The sequence below is a fragment of the Microchirus variegatus genome (assembly GCF_963457635.1).
Source record: "Microchirus variegatus genome assembly, chromosome: 7".
NCBI lineage: Eukaryota > Metazoa > Chordata > Actinopteri > Pleuronectiformes > Soleidae > Microchirus > Microchirus variegatus.
In genome coordinates this window covers 8,387,623-8,402,125 of record NC_139808.1, presented here as the reverse complement: position 1 = coordinate 8,402,125, position 14,503 = coordinate 8,387,623, and the positions used below count along the sequence as shown (strand labels likewise).

Sequence of the window (14,503 nt, the reverse complement as noted above, 5' to 3'; positions counted from 1 at the left end):
TTTTGAAACTTTTTTGTTTACGTTACCTACTTACTTTTTTGCTCGAAAGTTCAACTCCGTCATCTCAACATTTAGTTACTGTCGATGGTAGTGTCTATTTCTCTGGGCTTTTATTTTCTTAAATGTATAACCAGAAGTATTATTGTGAAAGATGGCTTGCTCATCCGGGTCCGGGCAGCCAGCAGAGGTACTCGGTCCTCAAGTACCTCTGAATTACTGCTAGCTCGAACAGTTGGAGTACTTCTGTGCCGCTGAGCTGTTGAGAGCGACTGTCTTGTCATTGAACGAGAGCTCGGTTGTCATCGTCGGCGTGATGGAAGTGGACAAAATGGACGAAGACGACTGGAAGTATCATGGTGAAGGAAACAAGAGCCTGGTCGTGTCACACGTACAGGTGAGCCGGCTATGCTAACTCCAAGCTGGTCTAATTTTATGTAGATAACCGCGGTCCTGACGCCTGTTTGGCGTTATGACAAACTTCAGCTTGGTGCTTCTGTCGTTTGAAACGGTGACATGTAGCCTTTAGGAAATGTGACTGAAGAGTATAATGTCAGTCACAAGGATTTTGTTTACTAGCTGTGCCGTTATTAGCTTGTGTTTTTGCTGCCTTAGCCGACGTGCTAGCTATAGCTAGCAGAGTTCAAACTGGCCCATCCGAAGAGATGATCTCCATATATAATGGCAACAACGACTGTCTAGAAAACCTCCGTTTAATTTTAAATAACATGCCGATTAAGTTTAGTCAGAATCGCAGACTGGCTGAGTTGTCATTAAACTGAAATTCAGAATGAGTGAACTGTAATCTTATGTAGCTCTTAGCAGATTTTCAATTGTTTCCCTATTCAGTGAGGAAACTGAGTTAACATTTTCCCAGGTTGTGTCCATGCGGGTTAATGTGTTCGCGCTGGCAGAGGTTGGCCCGGTGTCAGGCAGGGTGGTGCGTTCACTGACCCCACTCCCTAAAAACTATGTCCGTCTGTGGGAAACTCTTACTCACGGGACCTGTCTAATCATGTCATTATTGCGCAATCAATTACCCAACAGGGTATGGCGTCACACTAGCCCCGTTGTTGTAACCAACTCAAACATTGTCGGGATTTCTTAGCATGTTGATTGTTTAGATGTTGTACTTCTATTGCTCAGAGCGGCAACTATCGGTGGGACAAAATGAATTGGTAACACTTTTGTGAATAACTGTGAATATAAAATTGTCATTATATATATCATATGCACATTGTTTATGTTATGAAATAGAGGCTGAAAACGTGATAAAGGGTCAAACTGTGGAGTAAAGAAGCATGAAGTAAAGAGAAACTTTTCCTCTCCTTTCTTCTGTTCAGGATTTCTCAGGCGTGTTTAAAAATATTGCTCCATGATGCACTGAAGCTATAGCATGCCTCCTTAAACACTGGAGCTATCTAAAACCATCAGTGTTTACCAGTCACTCATGAGTAACTGCACCTGCCCTTGGCTGGCTAAATAGCTGAGATGTCATTCAGTCATCTACTGCTTTACCCTCAACATGAGGGTCAGAGAGGGCTGGAGCCTGAAAGGGCAGTTCACCAGTCCATCACAGGCACATCATACAGAGACAAACAACTATTCACTCTCACGGTCAATTTAGAGTGACCAATTAACCTCGGCATGTTTTTGGACTGGGGGAGGAAACCAGAGAACCTGGAGAAAACACACGCACATACCGGCAACCTTCTTGCTGGGAGGCAGCAACAGTACTATGCACTTCTCTCCTGTGTGGTCCTAGCTGAGACATTTCTTACTCGAAGCAGAAATGCTTTGTCACTTTATGTAACATTCCTAAAGATGATGAAATTAAATGAAGAAGACATAAGAGTAGACTCTGTGGCCTGTGACTAAAACAGTAGAAGTGTTGCATTATCTACATGTTTGATAACACTTGTTTATCAAATGTGCAGAGAAGCAACATTTTCACTATTTTGGTTGAAGTTTAATGACATTACTATATACTGGACACATCTGTTACGAGACACACCTAAAAAAAATCCTGAACAGAACACTGGGAACTGTCCAGTCTTTACTCCGAAGCAGAAACTCTGCATTTGCTTTATGCAGAGTCAAATAATTGAATCAATGTGTTTAATTCAGTCCCATTACCACAGGTGTGTTAAATCAAAAATAAAACCAGAATAATTTCCTGTAAATACAAAATAAATTTAGTAAGTGAAGTTTTAATCTCCACATAGTTATCAGGTAATTTGCATGTGAACATTTCGTATGGTTTCCTGTTACGCAGGCATATTGATGATGCTAAAATACTGTGGCCGTTCTGCACGTCTATAGTATAACTTTACGCAATCCCGCTCCAGTGCAGACAGAAGTTATCATGGTTTTGATTTAAACTGTATATTTTGTGATTGTGTTTGACTGTTCTTTAGATAGAGACGTATGTTTTAACTTTCTGTGTAAAGGAATATTGGGAGGTCAACAATGTTTCTGTCAAATTTTCTCTGCATTGCTCCTGATTTTGTAGAATTTACTGTTCCAAATGCAATATGGAAAAACTCTTGAGTATTTTCTTACCTTTTAACTGGGCTTCCCTTTTGTGCTTGCAGCTTTCTAGAGTTCTGCGTCTTCTCAAGTACCCAGCTGAGGATTCTGAAAACCCACCACAGGTAAATATGAGTGTGAATAATGTCAAAGCCTGAGCCATATTACTGCTCAGAAAACCCCCAAAACATTTTGTCACCAACACATGGTGCGTGCATAGTGTTTAATTGTGTGCTTGTTTAAAACCAAAAAAAAAGGTCAATACGTTTTTTAAAGTTTGGCATATTTGTACTCGTTACTCAAATTGGGACCATGACTTTCCAAGCGTGTAAGAATTAGTGACATCTAATGGTGAGGCTGCAGATAGCAAACAAACAGAGGTCTCCTCTGTTCTTCCATCGCTTTCCAAAGCATGTGAAGGAACTACAGTTGCCTTTGAACACCAGAAAGAATGTAAACACTCTCACAACTCTTTCCACTTTCACTGCCGTTTTCTCCCTCTTCTTGTTTGGTTTGCGCCAGGTTTATTTGGGTGGCACTGTTCTACTTAGTTTGCATAGTATGCTTGCACTCCAAAACATTAGCTCTGGCTGGTTTGTCCATTTAGACTGCTGTGGAAGCATGGCAACATTTACAAAATACATATAAAAGGCTTATTCTAAGGGTACAAAAAACAAACCATATTAGTTTATTAGTATATTAGTAACAATTTTATACAAACACACTAATTGGGTATGAATGGCAAACTTGTAGCTACGAGTGGTTATTTAGACTCATGTAGCATCATGGTGTGCTGGGAAAAAACATTTTGGGGTTTTTCTGTCGACATCACTCGAATATACCCTTTGGGCTCTCATCTGACTTAGGATGCCACATGACTCTTAGTATAGTCCATTGTTATCTATGCTTCATGAACTGCAGAGCCTCACATGCCTGAACAACCATAACAAATGAAGTCACTTAAGCTGATACTAAATGCAAATTGAGTAAATACACCCTTGTCAAATCATCAAACACTGGCAGCTATTTGTTTTAGCACTGTATACATCCAAATAAAACATTTGACTAAAACAGTCATGTGGCAACACAGGATGTTCCCATACTGCACTTCTATGCACACATAGAAGGCCGTGTTAAACCCAGCTGTCAACACAGACCTGTGTTATGTAAGAACCCATGTACAAAAAAACAAAAAGTCACTTATACAAATGATGTGTACCTAAAATTTAGGATCAGGTTCATACTTGTTACCAGTGGAACAAGTAGCACAAACATAACAAATGTACTTAAAACAACAGTTGTTCAAAGCAGCTAATAATCTTGCTCTCCAACAGTTGGGTTTGATGTCATAAAGTATGTGGGATTAGATAAAGGCTGAGCTCTTGAAGATTTCCTTTCCCTAAAATGTGCGACTCCTGTGACAACAGGCTACAGTTTTGTACTGTTTATTGTTAACGATGCTCAGCGGTCTTTCTGCAGAATATAATCATTCGTTTATGTGTCTGACTGTGTTTCTTTCTGTTTGTCCTGTAGACACCAGAGCAAGCTTTCAGGCAGCTTCAGAACATTGTGGACTTCAGCTCCAATGTGATGAGCAGTCTGCTGGGAGAGAAGTTTATCCACAGTGGGGTAAGGCAATATTTGATGCATTTAATTATTTAAACTGCTAAATATATCTCCATATTAAAAAACAAATACACACATATAGGCATTAACACCTGTGGCCTTTTGATGTGGGACAACTCATCACTTCTAATCAGTCCCATGTGACTCTGTGAGAATTCCCTAGAAAAGCAGATATTTCATCAGTGGTTATGATGCTCTTTGGTGGCCATGGATTCTGTAATGAAGGCTGCTACAAGAGTAGTAATGAAGTTAAATAAAGTTAAAAAAAAAAAAAGGTGTTGCAGTGCCAGACCTTATGGTTTTCTGGTGTTAAAATGGTGTACATGTACATATCTGTGAACAGGCAGATAAATCAGCTTTGTAGCGTGTTGAGGCCTTGGAGGGATTTTAGCACATGAACAACATTCTCCCAGTCAGATGGTGTCTAAATTTAGTTTTAGTTTTCTTTGGCTCGAATGTGTAGTTAACAGCTGAATTTGTCCATGTGTCACAAGCGAGAGCACAAAACAAATCATGGTTCTGTATATGTCTGCTGTATGCAGACAGGTGTCATGGTTATCATCCGTGCAATAGGCGCAATGATGGGTTTATCAGGAATTTTAGTGAAGCGATAGTGAAAATTCTGCTGATCACAGTGCTTTACATACAGGAGATGTCGCAAACAAAGACAGATGTTCACACACGCCGTGACTCACTGATCTCATTTCTTTACAGGAAGTGGTCAAACTGCCACTAGAGTTTGTACGACAGCTGTCAATCAAAGTTCAGCATCATAGACCAGGTAAGAAACATTTCATATTTAAATATGTTAACTCATCAGTTAGTTTTTGTTAAAATAATATAAATATAAATGGTGTCGTGTTTTACATAAAAGCGCCAAGTGGGCTGCGTATGTAGATATTTGTACTTTTTTGTAGTCACTTCTGGCGTCACTGTCCAGTAAGTTGATTATCAAAGACTGGCTTTTTAAAGTTTGCATGGAGAATAAGTAGTGAACTGGTTTATGGCTCATATATATGTTCAGAAATCAGGTGAGTGTCCTGCAGTTACATTTTAATACGCTTTCACGCAAAAACACCAAAAATTGGTGGTTAAAAGATATAATATATTACATTTCGGGTAATCGCAAAAATTTTACTGAATATAGTGAAAGTGAAAATAGCTGTCAGTTTCACTTTTGCTGTCCCTGTTTAAATGACAATTTCTGGTGAGCATTCTAAAGTGCAAATACACACCAAACACCAATGTCTCACAGCAAGAAGGTCGCCTGCTCAAATCCCAGCTCGACCGAGGGCCTCTCTGCGTGGAGTTTGCTTGTTTACGTGGCTCCAAGTTAACTCCTGCAGTCCAAAAAAACAGTGCAGAGATTTGGACAGTCTAGCATTTTAACAAATATTTTAAACTAGTACTTTAAAATGCTGCCATGTTGGCAATTGTTTTATTGGTTTACCTTACTATGCTGCTAAGTTGGTTATTGTCACCAAACAGAATTGAATTGTTGGAATATGCAATGCCAATAAAATAGCTACCGAGGTGTGACTGTGAGAGCGAATGGTTGTTTTTCGCATGTTGGTACATATTTAAAGTATCCAAAACTAAAATGACAAAGGAAAGATGTTGAAATATAATTAGATAAAATAATTAATGACGGTCACGTCTACAACAAGTCCACCAATATCTTTTTTAAAAATCGTCAGCAAATATATTGAAAATGTTCTTGTGTCAGCGTGGCGCTGTGACAAGGTGATGGATATCTACAGTGGCTGTGCTCTCTGTCTGCCCAACCTGACATCTCCTGTTCTACACCAGCCAACACACACTGCTCCACTGTGCATCGAGATCAAGGTACACATTAAAAAAGAAAGAAAAGAAGTCTAAAAGGACCATTTCCAAGTGAAATGTTTCTTTGTTATTCAGCTGCTGTAATATGTGTGTGTTGTGTTTTCAGCCTAAGTGTGGGTTCCTACCATCCTCCAAACATGTCAGCAAAGACATCAAGACCAAAGTGTGTCGCTTTTGCATGCACCAACACTACAAGGTAACTACAACCACTCTGTTCTATGCAACTACGCGACAACTCAAAATAAGAAAATCATCTAACAACTATACCCAATTATGTCCAGAGCTAATCAGCTTAGAGGTGGTGACTGACTCCTGCAGTGTATTCATTCAACATTTCTTTTAATATCTTTGTGATAAAGTGCAGAAGGACAGACTAAATGTGAACCAGAAATAGGTTTGTAACAAATAGCCACAAGCTATGTTAATATCCCAAAAACTGGTTGACGGATAATATCAGCCGTCTGATTTTAATTCTGTTTGTCAGGGATGTATGCCCTCCAGGAATGGGTGTGTGCGTGCAAGGGAGGAAGGTTGCGTCACGCTGGAATAATCATAAGATGTGTTGGATACATATTTAATCAGGAGCCAAGTAAATATAGTAATTCAGGTTTAGGATTGGGATCTGGGCCAAAAAAACTTAACCCCACAACAACCAATGTAACAGTATTTTTATAAATGTTTTACCTTATTTTCCTTTGCATTCCCTCTCTCTCTTGCTGCAGGTGGCCAGTGGAAAATGGAAGAGACGTAGCCTGTACTGTCCTCTGGACCTGTTCTCAGGGTGAGATTTCAGCAGTGATTATTGTTACCATAAACACTGGTGCATTAAGACGAGTGAATGCACATGTGCAGTAACTGTAACATCAAGACAAATGACGTAAAAGGGGGGGAAAAAAAACGAATTATGAAAATGACTTTAAAGATGTTTCTAAAATATTTTTCTCCTGCTGTTTGTTAATTTTCTCTCATGTAAACCTGCATATCGGATTTAATTACTCCCTTGGAAACACCGTTGAGTATAATCCAGCACAGCTGATTACACCACAGTGTAGGGTCAGCAGGTGATGAAATTACATCACTGCTTGGCTGCTGACGAAATGTTCTCTTAACTGTTTATCAGGAACAGACAGAGAATGTACTTTGCCGTCAGACACCTCATAGAAGAACCCCAGAACAACCTCAAAATTTTTAAGGTAAGACACAATCTCTACAACTACTGCTTTAAAGGTTTAAAGGGAAGGTTCATATTTTCAGTCAAGAGGCAGCTCATTGGAATGCTCAAGGAAATAATCTTCAATACAGACGGAACAAACATTTGATTTTCATTCATAAGGTCCCGGATTGATTAAACATGGATTTTGCATGGTTATGAAAGATATTTTCACAGAACTAATGCTGCAAATTGTATAAAACATGTCTTTAACCTAGAGCATCATTACACGTATTAATGTTGACATAAAGTATCCTAAAGTACTTTTATTAATGCACTTTTTATTTAATATGACCACACAGTGCAACTCTACAGTAGTAGTATTTAAACCTAAACCTGTTCAAATACTCATCCAATAATTGCCACCAGACATTTCCAAGTAATTAACAAGTTGGCCAGCAGAGGGAGCTGTAAGCACAGTCGGCCTGCATCCATGCCCTCTTGAAAGAGGAAAGTGGAAGACTTTTGGGACCAAAACAGTCAAGATGTCCTGATGACACGATGATAATTACAGATTTTTGCCATAGTGCGGCTCTAGGAAATATGTCTGTTTTCTCTACGTGATCTTCACTCCTCTGTCTCTGTTTGATCTCTCAAATTCAGCTTTTAAATGTTTGTAATGCATGAAAACCCACAGCCAAATACATCAAATTGGCGCAACGTGACGCTGACACTGTGCAGCCATATTAAAAGCTGTCTGTGTGTGTTTTTAGGGCGGTCAGTGTATTTACAGTAGCAAGGAAGGCAGTGACGACTCACCGGACCTGAATTCCCTCCTGCATCATCTCAGACCGTACTTCATATATGGAAACAACAGAATCAACAGTCACATGTCTGGCAAGGCTGTACTGAACGACTTTATCCAGGTAAATCCACACAGCACGCAAACTAATAATACACTTTAAACAGGGAGGTTGTGACAAATGTTCTTTCACTGAGTACAAAAGCACAGTCGTATGGAATGTGATCAAGCTTCTTTCCTTGTTTGTAGGTCCTGGTGAATGCCCTGCTGAGAGGTGGAGGAGGAGACAGCGGGGTAGTGACGGATAGACGCGGAGAAGGACGTAGCTTCTGTGAAGCCAGTTTTTTCAACAAAGAGAGGATTCGCCACGGTCAGAAACTGCCTCTCTGTCAGTCTGTGTTATTCTTGTGCGCCTAAGATGCAGCGATTCATGCTGTGAGATACTCAAATTAACTAGATGTGTGAGTTTTATGTGAATAATCTGATATTAAAAATGATGGATTAGCCCCAGAAGGCATTGACAGCTACTGGTGAAAGAGCTCTGCACTCAGAAACTTGAAAACCTACAGGGATCAGACTCTGATGGCTGACCAGTTACAGCGCAAGCTACAGAAATGCAGTGTCCATGATATCGTCTGCTGTATGTTCACTGCATGTCCTACCACTCCTTCCCTCATTTCCTGTCTAATTATTTTCAGTTTACTTTCTAAAAATATTGTTCATATATGTTCAAAAAAATAATAATAATAAAAAAAAAAAAGCTAAGCTAAATACCTAAAATGGCTGTAAATGTACATAACCCAACTATTTGTGTCCTCATTAGAACAGCAACAATTAATTTGCTGACCAACAACTATATTTACAATATTTACTTGGCTGCTGTTTTCCATCTGTGATTTAGCTGCTTTTAAAGAGTGACGTTGTGTAAATGTGTGTCTGTAGGCTCTCAGGGTTTACCCAGCAGCAGTGTCTTGTCCAGGATCCTTCAGACTCAGATGTTGGACACGTTGGACATTGAAGGACTTCATCCTTTGTACCGTAGAGTGGAGCAACATCTGCAGGATTTCCCTAAGGAGAGGTAATACTGGGTTAATAAGAAGCAGAGGAAAAACAGTGTAGACTGATTCCATTAGTCATCTGGTCTGACATACTTCCCGTTTGTGGCAGAACTCGTCTTCAGATGGATGGGCCGTACAACGAGGCCTTCCTGGAGAAGTTACAGAAATGTCCGACCGAGGACGACGGCTCCGTGGAGTACGCTGTTGCCAAGGTTAGAATGAATTCAAATTTTCCAAATATTCCAGTCAGTTTGAGTCACACAGAGCTGGAAACTGTTTGTGGTTCAGGTCTGCGGCTGTAACATTTTCTCTGACAGAGTCAGCTGACTGTCTGTTAGTGGATTTTCCTGCAAGTTAAATCATCGGTACAAATCACATTCACGGTTTCCTTTTTTTCCATTTGTGTATATATTAAAAAAAAGTTGTAAGTGGGAAATTTATCAGCACAAAATGCAACAGTTTAATAGAAAGAGACTGAAATTGATTTATGTGACATGTCATAATATGAAAACAAACGTATGCCATAAGCAGCTGAACACTTTCTCACATTGAGCATTTCTTACAAAGGTCCAGGATCTTAATGACATGTTCTGACTTTAGGTCCATCAGTATTGTGTTGCCATGACAGCCAAGGACTGCTCCATCATGGTGGCTCTGGTGCCCAGCACTGCGGAAGAGGAGGACGATGAAAGGTGAGGTTTAGAATGAAAATTACTTAACGGATCCAGTGTCTGCAAACATTAAAATGTTTTTGAAAGATGCTGATGTTGGACTCAGCTGGTGAAAACAGTGTGAAATAACTGATGAAATTCAGCAGATGGAGCCAGACATCCATTCCAAAACTCTTCACACACTGAACAAGCCTTTTTTCTTCTTCTTTTCCTTCAGTGTCTCCAGTCAGAGATGGCTCAGAGATTTCCTCTCCAGACCTCCTGCTTTCTCCTCTTTGGTCTCCATTCTGGATCTGGATCCAAAGCCGTTTGACAGCATCCCCCGCCAGTTGCGGCTGGACCAGAACATTGTCTCCTGCTACTTGAGGACTGGTGGTGCTGTGCCAAAGGGCTCTCTGCCTCCAGTGCCGGCCATCTTCATGGCTGCTGAGAGAGAAGACTGCACACTTCTCTTCCACCCTGTGTGAAGGCACAAGCTAACTGTCACCACGCTGATGCCTCAACGAGAGAGAGGAGGGATGCCATGTTGTTTCCAGGAGGTCTGGAATAACTTCAGACCAGGGCTGTTTCTTCACTGCAGCACTTTCTCCTCCCCAATCATCTCATGTTGACAGGTATCATCCTCTGCTGCTCAGCAAAAAGTTAAAAAGAAAATAAACTCTCCAGGAAGTCGCATATAAATCACCAGACATTTAAACGACTTCCACATTATTTTGTTACTAGTTTCTACAGTATGACATTGAGAGTTGTGGCCCAACATCTCACTTCTATCTGGATTTGAATCACAACATTACCGCTCTGATCGGTCACATTTCATTAACATTGGCAAACAACTTGCAGGAAGAATATTTATTTTATTTGGTGAAGGGGTGATTGAAGAGAGGGCTCACAATCAAATCTGTTTCAAAGAAGTAGTCATAGCAACAAGTTTTTTTCCTCGTAATCGCTTCACATCATTAAGAAATTCCTACATAATGCACTTTTAATGCATGTAAGTGATATGGGAAGAAATACATCTGTGGAAAAACATTCCACAATTTATCTGAAGTTGAACGAAGCTTCCGATATTCTCAGTTACACAAACAAAGCTTAAACCATGTCTTTTGGCACAAAATTCAGCTCTTGATAGATCCATTCTGACACTGCAAGACTTAAACAGTAAATTTAGAAATGAAAAATGTTGGCAGACACCAGGTCTCATGACAAATCATAGGAGTTAAACATACACACATTGTACATTGTTTACTGAAACAGGTTTTTTTTTTTTCCTTCATAAATGTCCACCTTTTCGTTACTGAAAGCCTGAAGTGTGGTGGGGTGATAGTAACACAGAGGGAATTTTGTTCAAAAAAGGGCAAACATAACAATATCCACGTGGTTAGTCTGGACGCACACCGCTGAAGTGTCAAACTAGATACAGTACACAGTTAAGGCAAGCAAAACAACGTGTTGATGTCCATATATGGACAACTGAGGATTGTGAACCTTTCCTTTAAGCAGTCTCTGACTCCCCATTCCCCGCAGCAGTTAAAAAAAAACATGGAGAGAAATTTAGGATGTTCAACTGTCAAGTACATATGATGTCATTTCCTGAATGTTGGCGGGTGGGCCAGATTTTGTCCACTTCAGCATCAGTAAGTTAACAGAAGCACTAGTTACCATGGCGACAGTCACAGAGGAGTGAAGCAAACATGGTGGATCATATTGCCAAATAGCCTCAGCTGATTTATGGGTTTGTCAGACTCATAATTCTTTGCTTTCATTTGATGTCATGGGTTTTCAGTTCAACCCCCTCACAGCTGATCAGTGAGACCGTGGCTGTTGTCCACGGCTGTTCTCCTGCTCTTCATTTGTTGTCAGATAATTGAATGGAACGGTTTTGGATAATTGTTCAGACGAGAAATTGTGAACTTTGTTTTAAAGTATTTCATACACTAAAGAGAATTAATTTTGTTAACCAAGGAAATAATCTGATTTATTGATAATTAAACTAATCATTAGTTGCAGCCCTAAATAAGATGAGGTGATGCAGCAACCAGTGGCCACTGGTTTAAGAGTTTTCTTGTCATATGCTTGTGTTAAAGGTCAATGGAGGAAAATTAAGTGTTGTGAAAGTGTCAGTTTAACGTGCATTTAGTCTTGTCAATTAAGTTTGGTTACATTTTATCTTCACCTGGAGAGATGAGGCCCAGGCCATTTAATCATTGGCACAGTTTTAGTCAATACAACAGCTGTGTATTCGTCACAGAAACACCACTCAGTAAAATGCAGTACAGCTGAAAGTGTCTCCCAACTGTTCAAATTAGGGCTGACTTCTCAGCTAATCTTTTGCTACGAGCTAACCAAACCCATCTAACACACAAAAAAACTATCACTAAAAGCAGGAAAAATGTGGAGGAAAATATATTTACAGTTGTGAACCACAGACATTTTGTGCAGTGGGTGTGAGAACATGATGTAAAGCACTGTATTGCAATAATTGTGGCAGCCCTAGTTAAAATGTTTTAAGTCATTTGAGCAAACTGGGGCCTCTGAAATCTCACCATCCTGGTAAAGAAAGTTCAGTATTCTAACTTACTGTGTGTCAAGGCCAACTGCATCACCTTCATCTATAGACTGATTTCTCTGCCCAGTAACGTTAACAGTGCAACCTTTTTTCTTTTTTTTTTCCAAAAAAAGGGTTAATATCAGGGCGACTTTATTCTTATTATTTTTGAACTGAATACTAATGTGACTGTACACTTGTAGAGCAGAGTGAAGCAGAGGAATAACATGACATGAGCGAGGGTTGCTGGGAATCGTAGAGCTGTCGTCGTCAGCTTCATGTTGCTGCTGCTGCTCTGCTGCTGGTGTTGTGCCATAAGTGGCTTGTTGTGTGTTTGTTGTGTTTGTCAACGTGCCTAAATGTTCTGGTAGGACTGGAGGACAGAGGATGGTGTTTGTGTGTTGGTGAAACTCACTCCGTTACAGGCTGCGTTCACAGTTGAGATCTGAGACGATCTGCGAGGGATGACATCACAGCAGATTTGGGTTTGCTGTAGGCGCAGCCTTGAACTCTCAGTACCTTGAATTCCTGATGATCTGAACAGAAGCTCAAAGATTTGCTTTTTCAGGAGTGCTTATTGGCTTTCTGAGGACGGTGATGTCACTGAAACACAGTAGTTTGTCTTCATCAGCCAATGATTGTTGATTGTTTTGTTTTTTTTGTGGATTTTATCTTCTCAGATTTTCTTCTTGTTGTCTGGTAGGAACGTTGTGACCTGTGACCTCATCGTCCTCTTTAGCCTGATGCGCTCATGAAGGCTTCATATGAACTGGTAACACTTGACTTAAAGTTCCCGTGTTCACATTGTCCACTCTCCAGCCTCCATGACCTCCATCAGCCAATCAAATGTATGAAAACAATACTGACGCTACAAGACTATGCATTGGACGTAGAAAAGATAACAAAAATTGAGTTTAAAATAAAGACCTTTGTCACACTTTGACATTGACTGACTGACATGTAACCACCACATTTCAGGGTTTGAGGAGTGAAAGGCTGGAAAGTGAACAGTTGTGAACTGAACCAACCACTGATCGTTCCAACGGTTAAAACTGAAGATGCGACAGGCAGCATGAGGAGGCAGCAGAGTTGAAGGGGCTCTCTGAGTGAGACACTCGAGGTCTGGACACATTTAAAACGGCAGCTGTTTGATGTTAACATGACTTTGTTTTGGTTGATTTTTGAAACTTCAGTTGGATCAAACAAGGCCCATGTGATGCAAAGCCACGTTTATTTCATGTGGGATGAATTCCCATGTTTATGATTTGAGAGGGTTCACTGTGGAGCGTTAATTATACTGTGCTTTAACAATAAAACACTAATCAAAAAAGCTTTTATTTATCTTTAAGGACAGGACTTGGCCTCTGGGCCTACGTATTTATGTGAAGTTGGCTCTACCATCGTTTTTTTTTGTATATCTGAGGTTCTATCTTTATAAACTGTTCTATAGTGTAGGTAGAAAACTAGTGCTGCGTTACAATCTGCATAATATCTCTAAATTGAAGACATTAAAATGATGCACGATCTTTTGGGCAAATACCAATAATTAATATTACAATAATCAGAGCTTTACAAGAAGCTTCTGTGTCAATGATCCACAAGTGATGAACATATTAATCACTGACAATCTTTTAAAAACCCTGCTTGTGTGAGTTAAGTTGTTGTGGAATAATTTTCCAACATGAAAAATATTATAAACAAAAGAAACTAAACTTTTTTTAGTCCCTTTTCATAATCCATAAAGACAGCTGAACATGAATGGAAATATTAAGTATTGGAAAATAACATTGAGCTTGTGTTGATTCATTTTCAACTCAAAGTCAAACTAAACGAACAGTAAACAAGACGTTCGTGTGTGCGTGGACTTTAGTTGAAGGTTGTTTGGTCATCACCAGACATAAAGGGCCTCTAAAAACAACCCCAAGGGGATTAAAATGATTGTCAGTGATTTAAAGGGATGATGATACTAAAACACAAATAGCAACCTTTCATAATATTTATAAAAACTTTGTCCAGACCTCTGTCCACGCAGAGACGCGAAGCTGCGACAGGTGAGCTGATTGGCCGGGTGCCTCTGCCTCCACCTGCTGCCTGACCGTCTACCTGCAGAAACATCACATCACTGTGATCATACCTACAAACTCCTGATAACTGCGCGCAAGTGTGTGTGTGTAAATAGCTGAGAGAAGAGAACTATTTGAGAATACAAAGGCAACACTGCTGTTTGGCATTTTGTATTTAAATTATTTATTTTTGTAGATTTTGACCAATGAGCTCTGCTGT

At 39.9% G+C, this 14,503-nt stretch overlaps 1 protein-coding gene across 1 annotated transcript; it reads left to right on the top strand.

Moving 5' to 3' along the window:
* The first annotated feature begins 284 nt into the window (after positions 1-284).
* On the top strand, positions 285-10,856 carry ippk (inositol 1,3,4,5,6-pentakisphosphate 2-kinase). Its single transcript, XM_083892457.1, has 14 exons — positions 285-394; positions 2,592-2,651; positions 4,060-4,155; positions 4,867-4,933; positions 5,879-5,997; positions 6,101-6,190; positions 6,717-6,775; positions 7,115-7,187; positions 7,918-8,070; positions 8,196-8,316; positions 8,889-9,024; positions 9,114-9,216; positions 9,605-9,696; positions 9,893-10,856. Exons 1-14 carry the CDS (start codon positions 314-316, stop codon positions 10,140-10,142), a joined length of 1,500 nt encoding a protein of 499 aa, XP_083748583.1. The 5' UTR covers positions 285-313; the 3' UTR covers positions 10,143-10,856.
* Positions 10,857-14,503: the final 3,647 nt, after the last annotated feature.

Bases quoted from the DNA above. Each gene is read 5' to 3' on its own strand.
- ippk (XM_083892457.1), top strand. From the start codon at position 314: ATGGAAGTGGACAAAATGGACGAAGACGACTGGAAGTATCATGGTGAA. The intron at 2,652-4,059 runs GTAAATATGAGT...TTTGTCCTGTAG, and splicing joins ATTCTGAAAACCCACCACAG to ACACCAGAGCAAGCTTTCAG. The intron at 9,217-9,604 runs GTTAGAATGAAT...TTCTGACTTTAG, and splicing joins TGGAGTACGCTGTTGCCAAG to GTCCATCAGTATTGTGTTGC.